The 22,266-nt window shown below is 37.2% G+C and overlaps 1 protein-coding gene across 1 annotated transcript in view; it reads right to left on the bottom strand.

Annotated features, from left to right (window-relative positions):
• NRG1 (neuregulin 1) overlaps positions 1-22,266 on the bottom strand; it is a 1,130,425-nt gene that overhangs the window by 151,033 nt on the left and 957,126 nt on the right. Inside the window, exon 3 of the mRNA XM_068972084.1 lies at positions 16,246-16,367. Coding sequence (XP_068828185.1) covers positions 16,246-16,367 — 122 coding nt within the window. The remainder of the gene's footprint in view (positions 1-16,245; positions 16,368-22,266) is intronic.

Genomic DNA, 22,266 nt, shown 5'->3' on the forward strand with positions numbered 1-22,266 from the left:
AAAAAAAAACAAACCAACATGATTTAAATCAGATGATTCAGGTTTAAATTTCTGTTTTATCACTTATGTGGTTTTTGAATTTGGATATGTCAGAAATTTCTGAGTCTCAAGTTCCTTATCTGACAAATGGGATGAAATCTAGGTCATAGAATTATTGAATGATTATGTGAATAAATGACTCAATATATGAAAATATGCCTTATAAAATTTACAGTATGATACAAGGATCGGTTATTTATATATACACAGTGCACATATATTTGTATGGGTCAAAAGAATAATTTTGTAACAGATTAATTTCAACGGAATACAAAAGGTTAAGGACAATTTAGTTATAAGCTTGATGAAATGTTTGATCAAGTAGTGGAATGCAATGAGGGACACTGAATGCCTTTAGAAAGGCAGACTGCGGAATGATATGACAGTTGCAGGGAGTACAAAGGAAAGCTGTACGGGAAAATGTAAGACATGTTCACATAGAAATGAAAGAAGTGATCATGAAGGTACGAATATGAATACTGTGACATACAAGCCCCGACTCTTTTCCAAGTCCCTCTGTTGCCCTAAAAATCTGTAAGTCACTCTCCAGGCAAGCAGGAAAGTGGAGGTAATACCAGTTGGGCAATCTCCATTGAAAGTTTTTCTTTTATTGCCAAAGAGCATGGCAATTTGTTTGTCAATCTCCACAAGACACAGAGTTACCACACCCTTGAAAAGACCAAGTTTATAGAAATATGGAAACACAGTTTGCCTTCAGTCAGAAGTAGCTCTTCAACCATCACAGGACAGAGTTCATATTTGGTACCAAAAAAGATCTGAAGTTGGAATGACATTTTTTTTCCAGCTGAGAATCATTTAGCAAAGGTCTGGGCAGTTCTGTCTACATTTAGAGTAGGTCAGTCAGTTACAGATGAGGGGGGAAGTAAGAACCGTAGCTCTGAAGCTCACGCAGGGACCAGTAGACCTGGTCCAGTCTATTCAATCCAGAGCACCAAGCTATCTCCCAGGGAACATGCTGTAAATCTCATTATAACAGAAATGATTCTGCAGACAAAAGGCATTCTTCCTTCAGCTAGCTCTTTTAGGTGCCAAATTAAAGACTGAGTTGTTCACTTCATTCAGAGATTTTAAAGAGGACTTCCTGGATAAGTTCCTTTCCAGTGCAGTCTTGGCTGAGAATATATATTATTTTGGAAAAAGATAGTGATTTCTTGGCATGTAACTTCCAGCATCATCACTTAGACTGAAAAATCATTAATCCCTTCCTGTTCCAACAATAAGGATAATTTCTTATGTTTTTCAAATAAAATGGAAGGACTCCCTTCATTTCTATTTTCTTCAGAGACACGTGCATTGTGCAGGTACTGGGTCTCTTCTGTCTACAGGGGAGACTACCTAAGTGCTAAATGATTCACATTCATTTGTTCATATTAGGCTTCTCAGTAGAGTTTAAGATAAACATGATTATACAGACACAGTAACTGAGACTTAAGGACACTGAATCACTTGCCTAAGAATACACAATTATTAACAGCACTGGTATTTAGACTTAAGGACATGAGTCCATCCAATGTCTGTGTTCTTTTCATTTCCCTTCACCACCCTTTGATGGGTAACATAAAGATTACATGGGCTCAGCTGGCTCAAGGCAATGCATTTACTTTAATCTACTACACATACTCTCATCCACTTTGTATCAGTGACAACTTTCCCACCCATTCACAGAATCTCATTCCTTTCAATATTAAAGTCTTCTTTTTTTCTTTTCAAAGGCAACAAAATGTCATGTGTTACAACAGGCTAGCATACTGCTTGGGTTTGAATCTTGCTTGAGAAACTTTAGACAATACATGAGTTTCATCAGCTGAGAAATGGAAGAAGGTTTTATGAGAACCATGGACCATGTAAATCACCTTGTACGGTGCCTGGCATGCAGTGAGATTTCAATAAAGGTTTGCTATTACTATTCCTATAACTTGAAACATATATTACTATTTAAGACTGTTTTCCAGAAAGTTTTCTTTATTTTCTTTCTTGTTATTATTCATTAGACTTTCTATTTTTGTTTCCCTCATTTTTATATTAAATTGGAATGGATGGGACTTAATTCAGTAAAGTGGTTGGTATAACAATTATATTTTTTATAGCATTTGACAAAATCGTCTGCAAAATGGGGTCACCAGCAGCTGGCAATTCAGAGAGAAATCGTTAAGGTTTGTCCTAAACAATCCATTTACTTTTTTGCTGATGCTGTGTAAAGGAGGAACAAGATAGTCCTACTGACTTTTGCAAATTTGAAGCTCTTCTTTTCTAGAACCTGTCACTTATGCGTAACAGGACACTCCTTTAGCAAAGTATTCATATGTTTCAAGTCACAGATGCCTCCTTTACAAAAGAATAACATAAAATGAAGGGAAACAATGCTAATTTTTACCAAAATATTATTAGATTATTAGATTATTCTTTAAAAGAATAATAAATGAACAACTCTAGAAAGAGTGAATGTATAATACAAATTCCCAAACTCACAGAGGAAGTATTAAAATGAGCCTTACAAAGGGAAAGATTAGTATCATAACTCTGCTATTTCACCAATATTTATGAAATGCTAGGAAAAATAAATAGAGGGCAAAAATGATAAAGTGTTTGCAGATGAAACATAAATCTCTTAAAATCTCCAGTCACATACAAGGGTTTTACATGTCTCCTTTCTAGCTGAAACAACGTGAAAGGAAACCTATTCAGGGCTGATTATTTCTGACCTGTGGGAACTTTTCCTGGGCCTTTGACACTTTTATATATTTTGAATTTTTAAGTCCAGGGTATTACAATTGCTGGTTCTTCAAGTTTCAGCTCCAGCCTTTACTAAGCTGAGATATGCTTGCATCAGAGCCCTGCCCCAATGCAGAATTCCACTGAATATGGCCTTTGGAGGAGCTGAGTATTACGTGCTGCTCTGATTGTTCTCACCCAGCATGGACCTAGGACCCTGCCACTATTGGCTTATGTTTCCAAATTACAGAAGATAATTTCATGAGATTAAAAAATGTGTATTCATTGAATGGATGCAATATGCCCCCCAAAAATGTATTCATTAATCAACTCAGCAGTACTTACTGAGACCCCACCAGGAGTGGGGAGTGACATAGGGAAATGGCCCACTGACATGCTTTAACGCGATGGTACACAAAGCCTTCTTTCTTACTTTTAAACCCTGACTACGTATCAGGAACCAATTCTGCTGAGAGTTAAAGATCAGAGTCAAATTTCAAAATGACTTCTCTCTCCACAGTGTTGCAGTGAACAGAAACGTAAACTGAGAGATTCATTTCAGCTCCCTAAGTATTTCTTCCATTCCCAAACTACTCAGATATACTTACGAATCACATCCATCCCATTAATGATAGCATGAAGGGTTCCAATTACAAGAGTTTCAGTAACTTTTTTCAATGAATCATGCAGGGAGGAAAATGATTCCCAGACAAAATGGCAGAGAGAAAATCCTAGTGTTTGCTTTTGCTTAATAAACACTCAAAAATAGAAAACAAGGCTCAATATGATTCCTCAACACTAGCTAGCTAAAATCTACATAATTATTCCAATCTTTTTGTAATGAGAGTTAAATAACAAATATCCCAAACTCCCCAGAAAGGATTATCATTTTGGAGAATGTAATGCTTATCCTTAGGGGAAGTCAATCTAATCTGAGCATTTCCTTTCCTGTTTGATCTTACTAGATTATTGCCATCAATCCAGTTAAATGATGCTTTATCTAGTTAAAGTATAGTCAAAACATCATACTTCATGTAATAAAAATACATTTACATCTTATTGTGACAGTCTGGGTATCACCAACCCAAATGGATTTTAAAATCAAATTGGATATTTAGACCGATTGGCAAAACTATGGAAATTGCCTCAAGTAAATACCTCCTTTTCAAGTATTTTATACCAGGCTGATAGAGAAAGGAAATTGTTCATTAAACACACTTTCTGGGCTGGAATAGAATACTTAGGAATATCTATGTAATGAAGAACTTATCAAACTGAGAAAGAGCTTTAAATAAAGAGCTACAATCAGCGACAGAAAGACTGTAGTTGTAAGTTTTATTTTCAAGCCCTGATAAGCTCCCCTGTTGCATATCAAAATTTAATTCTAGGCTATTCACAATTTATAAGTATCAAAACTATTTTTACTAGTCCTTGCTAACTTCTTAAGTTCCCCTGACACAGCGCAAAGCACCAATCAATCTAACAGTTGTAGACCTCCACAAGCACAAAGCACATTTCACATTAAACATTTGAAAACTAATCTGAGATCTTGCCTAGGGACTTGCTTTCAAACATTTTCATAATTAGTCACTTGCTATCAAATTTGAATCAAGGGCATCTATATATAGTTTCCATAATCCATCACAACAGACTTTATATGAGAACTGAGGAGCTTTGGAATAAAGGTCCCAAACAGCTGGGTATCACGCCTTAGGCAGTTGCTGAAGGCATCACGAAACACTAAAAAAACAAAAGTAAAGAAACAAAGAACAACCGACAATGTTCTCTGTTGCTCACCCAGAACTAGGCCTCAGAATGGGTGCAGTTATATTCCAACATTCAAAGACATTACATTACCTTAAAACTGTATGTATGTATCTCAGGGGGAGGGGATATCTGGTCAATCTCAAGCAGAGCAGGAGTTCATGTCTATTCCAAACAGCAAACACCATTCTGTTCCCAAACTTGACACCCCATTCCCCAATAAGGGTGGAGGAGAGATATGAACATGTTCTTCAGAAGCAGATACTGTCTTGGGTTAAACACTGGTGAACAGAATATTTAAATATACTTACATGAAGAAGCATTTGTTCCTTCTGTCGATACTGATATTCTAATGGGAGACTCTATAAAAAATAAAAGTGGAATGAAGCTTTATTGAGTCATGCCACTTGGATTCTTAAATTAGAAATTTTGCCAGCCTTGGGTATCATCTAGAACGAGGTCTAGAAAATGGTGCAACAGAAAAGCTGAAAGCATCTCAAAGTCAAAGGAAGGTATATGCAATATTCAAAGAATATTTGAATATTCCACAGAGGAATGTTTCTACAGTCTAGACACAAAGACTTTTGAAAGTTGCAAAAGGGGCTGGTCCATCTGCAAAGATACCCCTCCACACACCAGCTGCTCTTCAAATTTCCTAGAACCACTTCTCTGAACAGATCCACACTCCAGGTAAGACAGACAATTCCTTTTCTTAGGTTGGTCTTGATTTTAAGAAACATGAAACCAAAGAGAACACTCTCCACATTCAGAGAGAATGAAAGGCAACTTTCATGCTTAGAGAAAAAAAAGAAGGATGAAAATATTTTCAGGCAAATTGCCCTGCATAAACATTCTGGCCAAACACGATGCTGAATACAGTCCATGCAAGGTCCTCTAAAGCGATTACATTAGGATCGAACAAAACATACGAAATAAATACATAATACAATCATTGGGGTTGCACAGCAGCTTGATTCTCTTAGATGGTAAGGCTAAAGGAAGGAAAAGCAGTATTTAGGTAAAGCAGAGTGTAAAACATACCTCATGCAAAAAAAAAAAAAAATCATGAGACCTAAAGGTTTTTATGAGTAAGAACTAAGAACAACTCAGTATCAAAGAAGGATTGAAATTCAGCAGCCATAAAGCTATAAAGATTCAAGTCACATATCTGAAAATAATAGTTACAGTCATTTCAAATTCCCAAGGCAAGCAGCCCATAAATCTAAAAGCTCAGATTTGTAACAGCACCAACTGGGATTGGAAAATGAAGTCCGTACATTAAAGAAATGCCAGAGTGAAAGGTGAGGAAATTCAGAAACTCTACAAATTTTTTCTTATCTCCATCTCTCCATATTCCTTCTCTCTCTCTCATTCTTTTTCTGCTACTTAGAAAAGTGAGATCTTCTTATACTCCAGGATCATATCACCTTACCACACAAGCATTTGCCCTAAATATGGTCAAAGTGGCTAAGACATATAGAAAGTTAGCTTTTATGATTTTGAACAATGGCTTTGAAGAGAAGAGGCTAAACTGGGGAAGGTAAGATAGGAAATGGCTGTTAAATCACATGGCCTCTGAGATTAAATATTTATTTGTAAATATTCTAAAGGTTTTGTTAACTACAGAATCACAAAGGATAAGAAAAAGTAAAAACATAAATTCACAACAGATGAATGACATTCACGGCTAGTGGAAAAATCAATGCATTAGGGTTATACATGGGTTAGTAGATCATAGCTAATATATGCTCAGATCACAACTGCTATCAGCAAATATTATAGGCAAGTGAGAAACAAAACCAAACAAACCAAAAAGAAAAAAGCAACAGCATTTTTAAAAAGTCAGGCCTATAACAGTGCTTCTGCCCAAGTTTAGTGACCCACAACTGAGCATTAAGAGCCCAAAGGTCAGAGGTCAGACAGTGATACATTATACAGGAATGAACTGTGATGGATGAAGGAGGGCAGAGCCCACTAAGCGAAACACCTAGAAAGATATAAAAGCTGAAGTTACAACCCAAATATCTCCTTTCCTGGTGTAGTACTCCTTAAGTTGCATCTAGTTTTCTTTTTCTCATGCATGCCTCTCAGGTCCAAGTTCAGACACACAGCAAGAACTGTACTCCTTTAAGGAAAATCCAAAAAAGGCAGAATGAACTGGAGAAAAAATGTTGGCGCAGAAAACAGGAGCAGCTGAAATGTGGATGCAGAAGGGGTTCTGATTAGTAGAAGGAAGAGCCAGCTGTGATGCCTGTCGTTCTGGTTAGTAAAACTCGACAAGCTTATTTTCCTTACCTGAAGACACATACTCTGTCTCAGTTGAGGCTGGCATGCCAGTGGTGATCTCTGCAAAAAAGAAAAGTTGATAGGACATTACGATGTACAGTCAGGAGGCTGGGAGTCAGCTCCACAGCCTGCCTTCAAACCAAAAAATGTGTTTAAAGAAGGAAGTATTGCAAGGAGGTGATGAAAGCCCCGGCTTTATCCACACAGAGAGTGAGAAACGCGAAAAGAAGACTGTCCAAATAAGTAGTTTTTCTTTCTTGGGCAAAGAGCAGGAGATGGGCTGTGACAGAATAATTAGCAAGAAGTCCCTGCCCCCACTGGCTCAGTGGAGAAGAATATATAGCAAAGAGACAGTGGGCTCCTCTTCAGAAAGGAAGATCGAAATGGCCAAACCAGGAAAAATCAAAGCCGAGGGATCAAAGTTGTGGTCAATATTTTTAAATTAGAGGGCTCTGGAGAATTCCACTTCTGCCCAAATCAAAAGCAAGTAATGTTTCTAGTTGGGATTGATGAAAAACATCAGGTTCTGGCATCAAATGCTACATAAAATTGCCAATGGTAATCATACAAGTGTCTTATCATTTCAGCTACCCAGGGCAGGGTACAGAGCAAGTAGGCAGCTTCCAACTCAAGGAAATGCAGAATTGACCTGCACACTTCTGGACACACCATCATCATGCGAATTGTGACAGTATTGTTCAAACTGTGATCTGCTTTCTTACTGCCTTTTATGATTGCCTGAAGGATGATTATGTTGCCTAACTCTATTTATTCAGTCCTTTCGAAAAGAGCTTCAGTTTGTTAGAATCTAATGTTTTCAGTAAGGCAAAAGTTTATGAAGCCTGGCAAGATGTAGAGATGCAACAATGGATATTATTCAACCATCACGGTGTGTATTATTGTTGTCAGATGACTTAATGATATTCTGTTATTCACTATTACTAACCAGGACAAAAAGAAAAGTTGAATGTGTGACATATATATATATATATATATATATATATACATTTTTTTTTTTTAAGTTACTAGATTCTACTAAAATCCTATGTTGTTTAGTAGTTAAGTAGTGTCTGACTCTCTGGTGACCCCACAGACTGTAGTCCGCAAGGCTCTTCTGTACCAAAATCCTAAGTATGTCATATATTATCATTTTATGTTGGAATTAATAGCCTGTTAATCATGTAGTTGGAAAAGTTCATGACCAATATAATCATCTTTAAATACAGATATGACCACTTAGGGTTTCCCTGTTAGAACTAGACTAGTAGGTAAGATGAATTAATTTAAGTGGCAATATTTCTTCAAGTTCAAAGTCTCTAAGGGTAAATGGTTTGTGGAATTGGAAAAAAAAATGGCTTCTGAGATTCAGTAGGTATGTTTAAGAATAAGCATCAAGTTAAATGAGTATAGATAAACATCAGAAATACATCTTTAGTAAAACCAATTATATTTTCTCTCTTGCAAATTAATACAGACAGTCCTCTCTAATGAGGCATTAGGAAGACAAACCACTCAGGGTGCAAGATTATCAAGCCACCAGTCGCCTATATCAGCTCTTATACCTAATGAAAACGGGACACAGTGAAAGGAATCTGTATGTGAGGATGTATAATGTTCTTGGGACATTCTCAAGCAGTAACCATTAAAGAGGATATTCCAGGGGTTTTGTTTTTTTGTTTTTTTCAGTCAAGTCATGCAGCAGGTGAGACCTTAATTCCCCAGCCAGGGATGGAACCCATATCTTCTGCATTAGAAGAACAGTCTTAGCCACTTGACCACCAGGGAATCATGAATTCTTGACAGGAAAGCCATTGGCTTTATCCTCTTTAGAGTTAGCCTGCTGGCATTGGACATAAAAGATGGGTTTGTAAAATCTCTCTTTTTTGGAAATTTATTTCTTGGCTCTGTAGAAATGGTTTTATTAGATGTCCTTTATCATTTCATAATATACTTGTGGACTAAAAGATATAAGTGGTATATAATATCAGTCAATTATGTTAAACTAACATGTCTGCCTATAGTGTTTGTCATTAGCCTGAATAGGAAGGCCTTTAAAACTGATTTTTTATGAAAGCTTTTGAATACATCTTGCTTGGTATTATAGTCATTCAGTAAAATATTTAATCATCATTAAGTGTGAACTAGACCCTGTTGCTAAGCCCTAGCAAGCAATCATCCTAGGTAGAGTTAAACCCTTAGTTTAACATGTGCCTTATTGCACATGTCTTAATGAGGTCTGAATGTTAAATAAATTGTATACTCACTTTAAAAAAAATAAAAAATAAAAGGATACTCCAAGTTGGTAATATGGCAATAACTTGTTTCTGAAGTGGGTACAACTAGCTTTCTTGATATGGGCTGCAGAAAATAAAAATGTTCCTTTTGGGGGAAAAAATATAATTGAAGAAAAATCTTATGAAAGATTCACAGCATTTGTCTTTTTCTGCAAGTTTCCAAGTAAGTACCCACATGAGGAGCGATGCTTCCTCATTCTGTGCTTGGACTCATCAGTGACACAACAGCCAGATAGAAGCAGGAAGCTCAGGGTCACAAGAATTGGGCCAGAGTCCCAATCCTGGTATGAAGATCAAGACTCTTTTACAATTTATTTCTGACAAACGAAGTAGTTGTTCACTGTGACCTTCCAAAACAAACCAAAAAAAAAACAAATAAAGAAACCCACAAACCCAGATTCAGAGCTATTCTATCTCCAGCATAAAAGATATCTCAATGGGAGGAAAGGTTAAAAATATTTCCTTTTTTAATTGAATGATACATAAAACTACCAGAACAGGAGGTTAGGACAAAAATATATCTACACACAGAAAACTTAAAATAACCTCCTTTCCTAAAATTAGATATTTATCCTGGAGACCTTAAAAATATCTTTAATGATTATGGTTTCAAATAAAAACCTTTTGAATTATCTTGGAGGTACTAACAGGCTCATGGGCTTCCCTGGTGGCTCAGTGGTAAAGAATCGGCCTGCCAATGCAAGAGACGTGAGTTCGATCCCTGAGTTGGGAGGATCCCCTGGAGGAGGAAATGGAAACCCACTCCAGTATTCTTGCTTGGAAAATTCCATGGACAGAGGAGCCTGGCAGGCTACAGTACCTGGGGTTGCAAAGAGTCAGACATGACTTAGTGACTAGATAACTACAAGCTAAGAACTTGTACACATCTATACTAAAAGAACCTTGCTAATAAAAAAGTTAATCTTTTTGATTAAAGGCACTCAGGAAACATTTTTACATGTATTTGGGGGAGAATGCACAGACTGAGCACTAAAGCTCTTGTCACAGCGGTGATTGAAGATAATCTTGTAACAATTACAGATTTTAAAAAAATTATCAAGACCTGCAGTCTCCTTGATATTTAAGCAACATATTTCCCCCTGAGTAATTTGGTAAATTTTGTTAATTGATAAAGGACACCCCCTTCATTAGGGCAAATTAATAAAGACTTAGAATCATCAAGAATTGAACACAGCTGAGCAATTTATGCTGCGTAGACAGGTAAACATATGAAACATGTATGTTGTAATGTTTGCTTGTTTAATAAACTGGATCTGGTCTCAAGAAAAAGTTGCCCTGTCTTAAAAATAACACCTTCTGGAAAGGAATTTTTCTAATTATTATGTATGCATGACTTGTTTGAGAATTCATCATGAGCACAATATACTAAATATAGCTATTTAGCAAAATATACATAAACAAATACAAGCATACATATGATGTGTCTGTGTGTATTTAAAATCCAATTATGTGACTTTTTATTATTCTAAATTTACAGGTCATTGCTGTACATTTGAAAATAATGACAAAGTATTTATTTTTAAAGATTTAACATGGGCATACTTATTTATTAGCATTAGTAAAAATGACTTCAGGAATATATTTAAGCATCTGAATTCTTGCTCATAATGAGTGTTAGTTTTAGCACGGTATTGACTGGGGGATTTTTGTAGAGACTAATGCCTGTGGCCTGTGATTTGTTATGTAAGTGAATACTGAAATGTCTCCAGTCAATAACATTTGAGTAACAAAAGACGTTTTAATATGTTTCTAGTCAATATTGAGTTAAGCAATTGAGAAATTTTGGAATTAACAAATGGCATAGAGGCAGGATGAATACTATGCATTGAAAAGAGAGTTTTTTCCACTCAAACTTCTCTTCCATTCTACCCTTCATGGGAATCCTATGTAATGCAATATACATGGAGATTACTACACAAACTATGTGCTTCTTAGTGTTACTATAGGATCCTCCTATAGTCAAAGGTCCATCTAGTCAAAGCTATTGTTCTTCCAGTAGTCATGGACAGATGTCAGAGTTGAACCATAAAGAAGGCTGAATGTCGAAGAACTGATGCTTTCAAACTGGGATGCTGGAGAAGACTCTTGAGAGTCCCTGAGACAGCAAAGAGATCAACCCAGTCAACCCTAAAGGAAATAAATTCTGAATATTCATGGGAAGGACTGATGCTGAAGCTGAAGCTCCAGTACTTTGGCCACCTGATGCGAAGAGCCAACTCACTGGACAAGACCCAGATTCTGGGAAAGATTAAAGGTGAAAAGAGAAGGCGGTGACAGAGGATGAAATGGTTGGATGGAATCACTAACTCGGTGGACGTTAAGTCTGAGCATACTCGAGGAGATAGTGGAAGACAGGGAAGCCTGGCGTGCAACTGTTCATGGGGTCAAAACTTTGCAACAGAACAACGACAACGACAACATAAGCTGTTCACCAATATCATGGCATTTCTAACAACACTGTCAATGTGGGCTATCCATATGAGCCAACTTTTTAAAGGACCAATTGATACATTAATCAAATTTTGTGGAAATAATTTTTTTCTGATCATCTAAAATGAAACAGCTATTTATTGCCAGGAGCCCCATGGCTCCTATGGGATCTTGAATCTCACTCAAATAATTTTTCTCCTGATTAAAAAAAAGAAAACCTAGTAGAAAATATGATTGATTAGTTGTATAGTCTCCTGTATTAATCTTTGAAAAGACAGCAGTACTTAATTAATTTGAAAACTAGTTAGGTCTATTATTCTCTTCCCTAATCTGATGCCCAGGAGTTTTTAACAGCTTCTTAGATATGAAGTCATGGCTAAACTAATGTTTCCTCTATAAAGACCAAGCCAAATAAAATACAACTGAAAATGAACAGACAGCATAGGGTCTATCTGAGCATGGTGTATGTGGCCTTTTAAACCACTATATTTGAATTCATGAAAAGAATTCACCTATAATCTATCATGTAATGATGACTGCCTTTGAGATCCTTCTTTGTATGAAAACTCAAACGGACTGTGTTAGACTGACAGTCTCAGAGGTCATTAGCAGACTGCATAGGTTTATATATGCTTCTGTATGACAGGTTCTTATTTCCAAATAAGGTAGGGGTTAAAAGGCAGTGGAAAAGGCAGAAAACATATAAATTTCCATAAGGCTTAAGAAAATGACTAGCCAAATATATATTCTCTTCTAAATGCTTGAAAACATTAGAAATTGGGTCATTGTTTCACTCAAGCATATAATGATTCAAGGGGAATTTTTCAGTCTTTTTGTATTATGTCATTTATATCTAGTTGCTAATCTAAGATCTAAACAGTGAGTTTCATTTCAGGATATTTATAACATTAGATGGAAGATCTTTACGATCTGTGCTAATTTCATTCTAATAGTTACATAGCTGTCATAATGGGATTAAAAACAGTGTCAAACAACAAGCTCAATTTGCTAAATTTTTCTTTTTCTCCTAAGGAGAAAAGAAAACACAGTCTCTCGTGAATTTCTACCTCTAACTCCTGCCATTTCTCCTACAATCTTGTCTTAAAATATATTCTAAACATCTTAATACAAAGAAAGCAATGGTGTGAGAATTTAAGTAAATCACAAGAAATCCTTTGCACAGAGCTAGGATAATTAGCTCAGGGCTGTATTCCAGGATCTTTCATCAAGGCAAGCTATATAGAAATTATCAAGCCATAGTTATGTATTTATTGGAGAAATATGGGAGAGATGAGTGAGACCACACAAAACAAACAAAATGACTAATATTCCACAGACAAAATAAAATCTCAAGAGGAGTTCTACATCGTATAATATTTTGGCAACATGTTCTTATTTTTAAGACTTTTTCCCCCCTAACACTCTCACCATGGTGGGGGGGTGGGGGAGATTCTTGAGAATTTTACTCTCTCAGCTCAAGTCAATACATATCTAAGAAGAGATGGTTTGGCTGAGTGACAGCTTATAACCACAGTAGAGCATTCTTTTTCTCTCTGAAAGAGTGTTTCTGTGCAACCTCTGCCCAGAATCTTGGAAGACAGGAATCTGACAACATGAAGGTAGTGAATTTGAGTCCCTGAGAGCTGAGGATCCGAGCTGAGACTTCTTGGATAACCAGCCTTGAGCTGAATATAGCAAATTCGTGGATTGAAGTAGAAGAGGGTGAACATCAGAATGATTATGCATTTTCCTGCTGGTGCTACTACAACCAAGCTGCTGAGATGCAGGGAGAAAAGAGCGTTTCCCAGTGTGCAGGATGCTCTGGCCCTGTCTGTCCTGGTGCCTGACAGTACAGGCTCTGATGAACTGCATGCCTGACCCATAGCCTCGGAAAAGAGGAGCATTTCTAGGCAGCCATGTTTCCGGCTTCTCTCTCCTGGGTTGGGCCCGTGGTGGGGACCTGGGGAGAACACGCCGATGAGCTGTAAGCTCTATGGATCTTCGGACGTGATCAGCTCTGCCACTCAGATTCTTATGGGGAATCTGATTTGGCCCCTGAGGCAACAATCATAGAGACGGAGTCAAAACTGAAAGGATGCCTTCAAAAGAACCATGAAGAAGAATATGGCCAAATGGAGCCATAATCAGGTCAAAGTTTGGAATTATAAAGGAGCATAAGTGAAAGCAGGAGCGGTTAGAAAATACAAGAGTCAGCGAGTCAAGAATATATCTGGACACCTGAAGGGCAGACTTGGAGAAAAGCCAAAAATTCCTGATGTTTAAACTTGCAAAGACACCCTAGGTACCATTTTCTCCTGGAGCCCCAGTTATAATGAAGCTCTAGTTCGTTCCAGTGGAACCCCTCTCTCTTTCCGCCTCACACCATTTTTGTTTTTTCCAGTTTTCGTCTTTCATAAATCAAAGAATCTACTTTAAACATTCACAAACACACAGTCTGGTATTGAGTAAACTGTACTGAACCAGGAAGTAAGGAATTTAAAACAAATCTTAAGTCTCTATTTCTTTTTAAATACAATGAAAAGGTTGGATATGGAAGAACTAGTCTTAACGTTCTAAGAAGAAAATATAAACGACCACCTTGCACAGTAATTGAGATTCTTCATTCCTCCCTTCTAGTCCTGAAGGAATTTTAGTTGATTGTTTTAAGGATGATTTCCTTACAATATTTCACGACCTTCTCTTTTTTCTTGTCAGGTAGAAAAGACTGATTATCCAAAACATCCCTATTTTCATTTATCTACACTTTATAATTGTTCAATACTACATTCAAATTTGAGATCAATTCTTAAATAAATTAATATGGAAAATAAGCTAAATATTTCTCCCATGAAAGGGATGTGAAAAACTGCTATTATTAATACTTCAGCACCCCCAAATTAATAAAAAGAAATCCTATGAGTTTTTGCCAAGAATAAAATAGTGGTAAGTAATTCACTGCTTGATACTGCAATTCAGAAAATGTGGAATATTAAATATAACCCTACTGTAAGCACTCAGTGAAACTATGACATTTTAATTCTATTTTCCTGGGACTTTACAGTATACATAGCTACACAAATCCAATCCAAGTGTCCAAATCATAATTCAGGAGCCTTTACCAGGAGAAGATGCACTGAAACAAGTCACTGACAAACAGAAAAAGCTATTAAACATGGTATTATAGGAAGGAAAGATTAGTCACTGAAATTTCAAATTTGCATTTCTAGTTGCATCCTATAAAATTCCAACTGGAAAAAAATAACACAAGCAAAACCCTGTTGCTTTACCTATGCTGATTAAAAAATAAAGTGATGTTATATTTACTCTTATAAATTTTACATGGCTTTTACACTTTAAACAGTAAAGACAGCCCCTAAAAATAATCATGGAAACCAGTTTTCACTGTTATCTTTTACTTTCCGTGGAGGGAGGTATTTAAAATGAAAGAAATGAACTTTGATTACACTGCAATAGAAAAATGCATTGAGAAGTCCACAGAGGACTAGGAATTAACCTGAATACTCCCAACTCTGTTCCATATTTTTATCTCACTCCCTTCTCCCTATCCTGTTATCACCAGTCTCCTAAGGAGTTAACCCCTAGAGTACTTTTACTCTTCCTTTGTTGGCTCTGTAACTTTATCTTATCACTTTAAGAGATCAGGTCTTTGCAGTGGGCAGTCTTTCTCATCACCTGCCTAGAAGTAGTGCAATTGTGCTTGGTTTTATAATAGATGACAAGGCTTGTGAAGACAGCAGTCCAGTGGCATCATCCAAAACAGCACCAAAGGTTTAGAGCAGCATTTTATTGTTTCAAGAGATGCTCACTGCTAGCTCATCATCAGCTTCTCCATCACTTTGTGGAGTACTAAGGGATCGTGAACAGAGAGCCCCCAGCTATGCCCTTCCTTTACCCTTCCTCAGATAACTCAGAGGGGTTGTCAGAGGATAGGGGGCACCTTCTGTCTCCAAGTTATTCATTTGTTTAACAAATAGTCCCTGGCACTGCTCTTAGGAAAACAGAAGCTGAAACCTGTATAAATGCTTATTTATAAAGCCTATACAAGTGAGTAAAAAAATGCTTTGCCTCTAAGGCTTTCTTGATTTCTGAATTAATGGGCTCATAAAAGCCCTGATAAGCCTAACTTTCTACTTCCTAGAGCCAGACATATTGAAAACATGTATAAGAACATAAAAATTGCCAGGACTAAGTCAGCATTGTATTCTGTTTACACACAAACAATGGACATATATTCATACATAACACATTAGCATGAAATATATACAATATATAATCTGTATATAAATTATATATATATATACACATATACATATATACATATTCTGTTTTGACAGAGCAAAAAACTTACCTGCTGTCCCTGACTAACTTAAAATGGAGGTATAATCTCTTTCTTTTAGCAATCCATTCTATCTCTGCTATTCATGATATTATTCCAATCCTTTTTAAATAATCTGTGTATATTTCAGGTCTATTTCACCTTATGGAGTGAAGAGCTTTACAAGAAGACCCATAAGCTATTTCAAACATAGAGTTTTCCTTTCTTGATCTTTATTTGTTCACAATGAGATTTAACACACCTACGTGATACACGTGTGACCACATACCTTGATCACTCCTCTTAGAGACTGAGAAATAGCACGCAGTAGGCATCTCTTACCGTTTGACTCCACAATGGTGATGTTGGCAGAGGCACTGTCATTTCCTAGTTTGCTGATCACTTTGCACATATATTCTCCAGAATCAGCCAGTGATGCTTTGCTAATGCGAAGTTCTGACTTCCTACAAGATCAGGACCAAAGAGGTTTAAGTATATTTCACAGAAATACGATGATCATAGATATACATATATATACACACATATATGATTTTACCAAAATCACACCAAAAGTGAGATACATCCCATTTAAATTATACCCTGGACATAGTCTTAATTTCATCACCCAGATCAGCAATTTGAAGGAATTCTTTACTAAGTTTTCTTTTTATTCCTCTAACACTACCACTAACCACATTACATTTCAGAATATTTTTTTCACCCAAATGTTAAGTTTTCTTTCCTCTCTATATCTCAGTGTCAGTAGCCAATAGGGTTAATTAAGGAAGATAAAAAAGTGTAAAGCCGTTTCTTATAAATCTGGTAAGGACAGTGAAGGCTAGACTAGATTAAAACACTCTACACTTCCTTTCTTAGCAGAATGATATCAAGAATTATGTTAATTTTGAAGGAAGAGAATTTAATACTTTCAAAAGAAAGGGAATTTGTCATTCTTTGAAATGATTCTCATTGCTGGGAGCACCATACCACACAAATGGGTCTTAATATTGAAATAAATATTCATGCAACAATAACACACACTTTCCTAAAACTACATATTAAGTCAATATTTGGCACTCTTTCTGAACATGGGCAACACTGTGATTTGCATCTGTCTATGCTTTACTATTGCACAAGCCTATAATTTAAGCAGTGCCTATGATTTAAAAACTCTGCACTACTGGGATTGGCTCAGCATTCATTAAAGCCTTTCTAAAGTGTCCTTATATACAGGAGCCTGATATTGACAGCCTGGATTCCTGAGAGGAGGACAACAGGGAGAAAACAGGGCAGGGAGCAAAGATAGCAACTCACAATTACACACAAACCTCTTGTAAATTTGTCGGTGGTGTTATGGAGTTGCTAAGTCCTCTCTGACGTTTTGCGACCCCACGGACTGTAACCTGCCAGGCTCCTCTGTCCGTGGGGTTTCCCAGGCAAGAATACTGGAGTGGGTTGCCATTCCTTCCTTCCCCAGGGGATCTTTCTGACCCAGGGGTAAAACCCATGTCTAACTCAAAAATGTGGATTGTTTACCGCTGAGCCACCAGGAGAGCCCTCCTGTAAATTACACCCTCCTAATTTTAAGTGAATTTTCGGGTCTTCTTGTTATATAATATTAATCAGGTTGGATCAATTATTCCAAATTTAATTTATACTCTTCTCCTCCCATCTACTGAATTAATCCACCCTCCTCCACCTGCAAGTGTAAGCTTTATGGCCTGCCATCTTCATGCTTTGCTTGTGTATTTCTTCTTCCTAGAATGGGGACCCCATATTTTGACCCATCAAGATATTAGCTGATCTTCAAGTGCCAATTCCTGCATTAAGCCTCTCATAATCATGTAGCTGGAGCTGCTCTCTCTCTCTCTCTCTCTCTGTCTAAATTCTGCCATCCTTGAGTACCTCTCTCAGGAGAATCTTCTTAAAGAAAGAGGGTAATGACATTTACAGTTAACATTAACTTACAGTTTAATCTGACAGGGATAGCTCTTAAACTCATACTTCTAAAAGACCTGGGCAGTGTTTACTGGAATACTCTTCCAAGGAATGAAAATAAATGTTATGCTTAAAAAGAGAAACAGAGACACAGATGTAGAGAATGGATTTGCGGTCACAGGGAGAGAAGGGGAGGGTGGGATGAACTGGGGGATTAGGATTGACATACATACACTACCATGTTTCCAACAGGTAGTGGGAAGCTGCTGTAACACAAGGAGCACAGCTTGGTGCTCTGTGATGACCTGGAGGGGTGGGAGGGCGCTGGAGGGAGGGAGGCTCAAGAGGGAGGATATTTACAGCTGCTTCACATTGTTGAACAGTAGAAACTAACACACCATTGTAAAGCAATTATGCGTGTGCGCTCAGTTGCGTCTGATGCTGAAGCCTCACGGACTGTAGCGCACCAGGCTCCTCTGTCCGTGGGAATTACCAGGCAAGAATACTGGAGTGGGTTGCCATTCCTTCCCCAGGGGATCTTTCTGACCCAGGGATAAAAGCCATGTCTCCTACATTGACAGGGGGATTGTTTACCGCTGAGCCACCAGGGAAGTCCTCCTGTAAATTACACCTTCCTAATTTTAAGTGAATTTTCTGGTTCTTCTTGTCATATAATATTACTAATCAGGTTGGATCAATTGTTTCAAATTTAATTTCAACTCTTCTCCTCCTTCAATCTACTGAATTAATCCACCCTCCACAAGCTTTACGGCCTGCCATCTTCATGCTTTGTTTGTGTATTTCTTCTTCCTAAGAATGCAGACCCTGTATTTTGATCCATCAAGATATTAGCCGATCTTTAAAGTGAAAGTGAAAGTCACTCAGTCGTGTCTGACTCTTTTCGACCCCATGGAGTTCTCCAGGCCAGAATACTGGAGTAGGTAGTTGTTCCCTTCTCCAGGGGCTCTTCCAAACGCAGGGATTGAACCCAGGTCTCCAGCAGGCACATTGTTTACCAGCTGAGCTAGTAGGGAAGCCCCAGCCGATCTTTAAGGACCACCTCAAGTGCCAATTCCTGCATCAAGCCTCTCATGATCATGTAGCTGGAGCTGCTCTCTCTCTCTGGTCTAAATTCTGCCAGCCTTGAGTACCTCTCTCAGGAGAATCTTTTTAAAGAAAGAGGGTAATGAAATTTATGGTTAACATTAACTTACAGTTTAATCTGACAGGGATAGCTCTTAAACTCAAACTTCTCCTAAAAGACCTGGGCAGGGTTTATTGGAATACTCTTCCAAGGAATATAAATAAATGTTATGCTTAAAAAGAGAAACAGAGACACAGATGTAGAGAATAGACTTGTGGTCACAGGGAGAGAAGGGGAGGGTGGGATGAACTGGGGGATTAGGATTGACATACATACACTACCATGTTTAAAACAGAGAGCTAGTGGGAAGCTGCTGTAACACAAGGAGCACAGCTTGGTGCTCTGTGATGACCTGGAGGGGTGGGAGGGTGCTGGAGGGAGGGAGGCTCAAGAGGGAGGATGGGTATATACACACATATGTATGTATGTATGCATTTGTATATATAGGTGTGTGTGTGTGTGTGTGTGCGTGTGTGTGTAGCTGATTCACACTGTTGTATAGCAGAAACTAACACAACAATGTAAAATAATCATGCGTGCATGCTCAGTTGAGTCTGACTCTTTGCAACCCCCATGGACTGTAGCCCACCAAGCTCCTCTGTCCATGGGATTTCCCAGGCAAGACTACTGGAGTGGGTTGCTATTCCAAGCAACTATACTCCAATAAAAAAATTTAAAAACAGAGAAATAGAAAGACAATAAGAAAAAAAAAGAAATTTTCTGTGCTCAAATGTTTCTTTAAACAAACAGATTTCTTTACAACCTACCTCTTAGTCATTTTTATACAGTTACAGTGAATTTCTAAGGCAGGCATGAGAAGTGACTAAGAAATCCTTTCTGTAGAGACACCCTTGGGAATTCTAGGACTGTGCATCCATGGGCCAAGACCAAGAATCAATGTAATCAAGATAAGCATAACAAATACATTCAGGTTCAAAAATCTGTAGTAGAAATACAGGTTGGGAGAGAAGAGCCTTGACAACAATTTATACAGAAAAATGAATTTCAATCAGCCACATGTTTAATATTACTCCATGTTTAAAAAAGGAAGAAAAAAGTACCACTGTATGGCCAAATTAATATTAAAAGAGCATAAATCAAATTGGATAAAAGTCTCAATATACTGCTCATAGGCTGGATTATATCTGGAGTATTGAATTATGCTTCAAAGTGGCATTTGATTAAAAAAAACATCAACAGCTAGAGGACTTTAGAAGGTGATCAGAATTGAATATGGCCTAGATATCTTAACACCAGAGAAGATGCTATTAAAGTAAGAGATGTTCCACTGGCAGGGAGCTATGAACAAGATATATATAAATATATTCCATCTTTATTATCTGGAAAAGGAAATTATTTGGTGAAGCTCTTGAAGGTAGAATTATATCTTACAGGAAAAGAAGGCATATTTTGGATGATATATAAGGAAGGACCTTTTGAGTGTTCAAAAAGGTAAAAGAGGTTTTCTCTTTAGACAGATTCAAGTCTGTATTTCCACCTGTCAAGCAGTTCCTAACAAGAATATCTCTATGCAGAAAAGAGTTAAGTAGATCAGTGGTTTCAATTAGTTTTGAAAAAATAAATCCTGTTTTTAAATGAAAGCTTAAATGAGAGCTGCATATTTAAAAACATTATGAAGGGAGAAAGCATTTATGTTAAAGAGGTTGGCAATCCTTTTTGCAGTTCAATGGAAACTCAAATTTCTCTAGGGACACAAAAAACTCTTTTGAACTATAATGATACATTTAACTGTGAGATTCTTCAATCCTTGGGTCTTAAAGCAGGAATGGGAAATAGAGAGTAGAAACAGACAAACCTTTCTTGAAAATTATACATTGCAACCATTTGGGGCCTTAATAAGTATGGCTATAGTTTTATTTTACTTTCTTCAATAGGCTACTATATCTTGTCTATAAGAATAAAGTTAACTCGGAAGAATGAATGAACTCCCAATCATAAAATTAACTTTTTGGTCTTTAATTGATGAGTTATCGGGGGTTCTGGGAGGGGTGCCTGTTTTGGTGGATTTTCATTTTCTAAAAGCTTTCAAAGAAGTTAACTCATACACAGTGTTTAAAACAATGCTTGAAATAGAGTAATCTCCCAGAAAGTGTCCGCTACTATTATAATGACATTCTAAATTCCTGCAATTTTTAGATTTTCCTAATACGCCTGCATTGTTTTGGAGTAAGAAAAAATGATACAATGTAACAATAAAGCCATAAAACATTTATAAATGGAAGTTATAAGGATTAACTTCATTTTTTATATTAAAATGCAAGCTGTGTTCTTTTAATTAGTGCTCACTCACAAGATAGATTCAAGGTTTCCATAGCTGCTTATCTCATTTTTCATACTTAATTCTTCCACCATATTTTATAGGCAAAGGCAACTTAAACGCATATAGAAAGGATCAACTCAGTTTATATCATCCCCTTCTTCTGATACCTAAGGAATCATATATGAATTCGCGTGTGTATGTTAACACAGCTCAGATACTGTTGAACTGCTGATAATGAGAAGGGTAAAGAAAAGAGAGAGGGATTTCATGGTGCAAACTACAGAATGTCCGTCGTCATCTGGTTCTACCAGAATGAAGTCACTTGCCACTGCAGCAACTATGAAACTCTACAGAATCAGACACTGCATAAAATGCTTCACATAAATGCTATGAAACAGACACTGGTTATTCCCATTTTATACCTAAGAAATCTGAGATCTTCTTACATATAAAGTTAAAATGACCTGTTGGAGAAGCTCAACTAATAAAAGAAAGAGATGTATATAAACCTCTTCTATTAACAGTCAACAAATCCTGAAACAATTGATAACAAGAGGAATCATTCCTTAATTTTTTTAACTTGACAAAACCAATTAGAATCAATTTTAAACAAAATTATAATATGTAAGAACAGGGTATTCCCTGGCAGTCCAGTGGCTTGGGCTTTCACTGCCGAGGGCCTGGGTTCAACAGGGAACTAAGATCACACAAGCCACAAGGTGAGTCCAAAAATAAAGCAAGAACAGAGATGAAGAGCTGATACAAAATTGTTGTTGTTTAGTCACTAAGTTGTGTCTGACTGTTTTACAACTCCACTGACCATTGTCCACCAGGCTCCCCCATCCATGGGATTTTCCAGGCAAGAATATGGGAGTGAGTTGCCATTTCCTTTTCCAGGGGATCTTTCCGACTCAGGGATGGCACCCACATTGGCAGGCGGATTGTTTACCACTGAGCCACCAGGGAAGCCCCTGATACAAAATTAAGAGCATCCAAAAAT

Source organism: Capricornis sumatraensis, chromosome 4, assembly GCF_032405125.1.
Source record: "Capricornis sumatraensis isolate serow.1 chromosome 4, serow.2, whole genome shotgun sequence".
Classification (NCBI taxonomy): domain Eukaryota; kingdom Metazoa; phylum Chordata; class Mammalia; order Artiodactyla; family Bovidae; genus Capricornis; species Capricornis sumatraensis.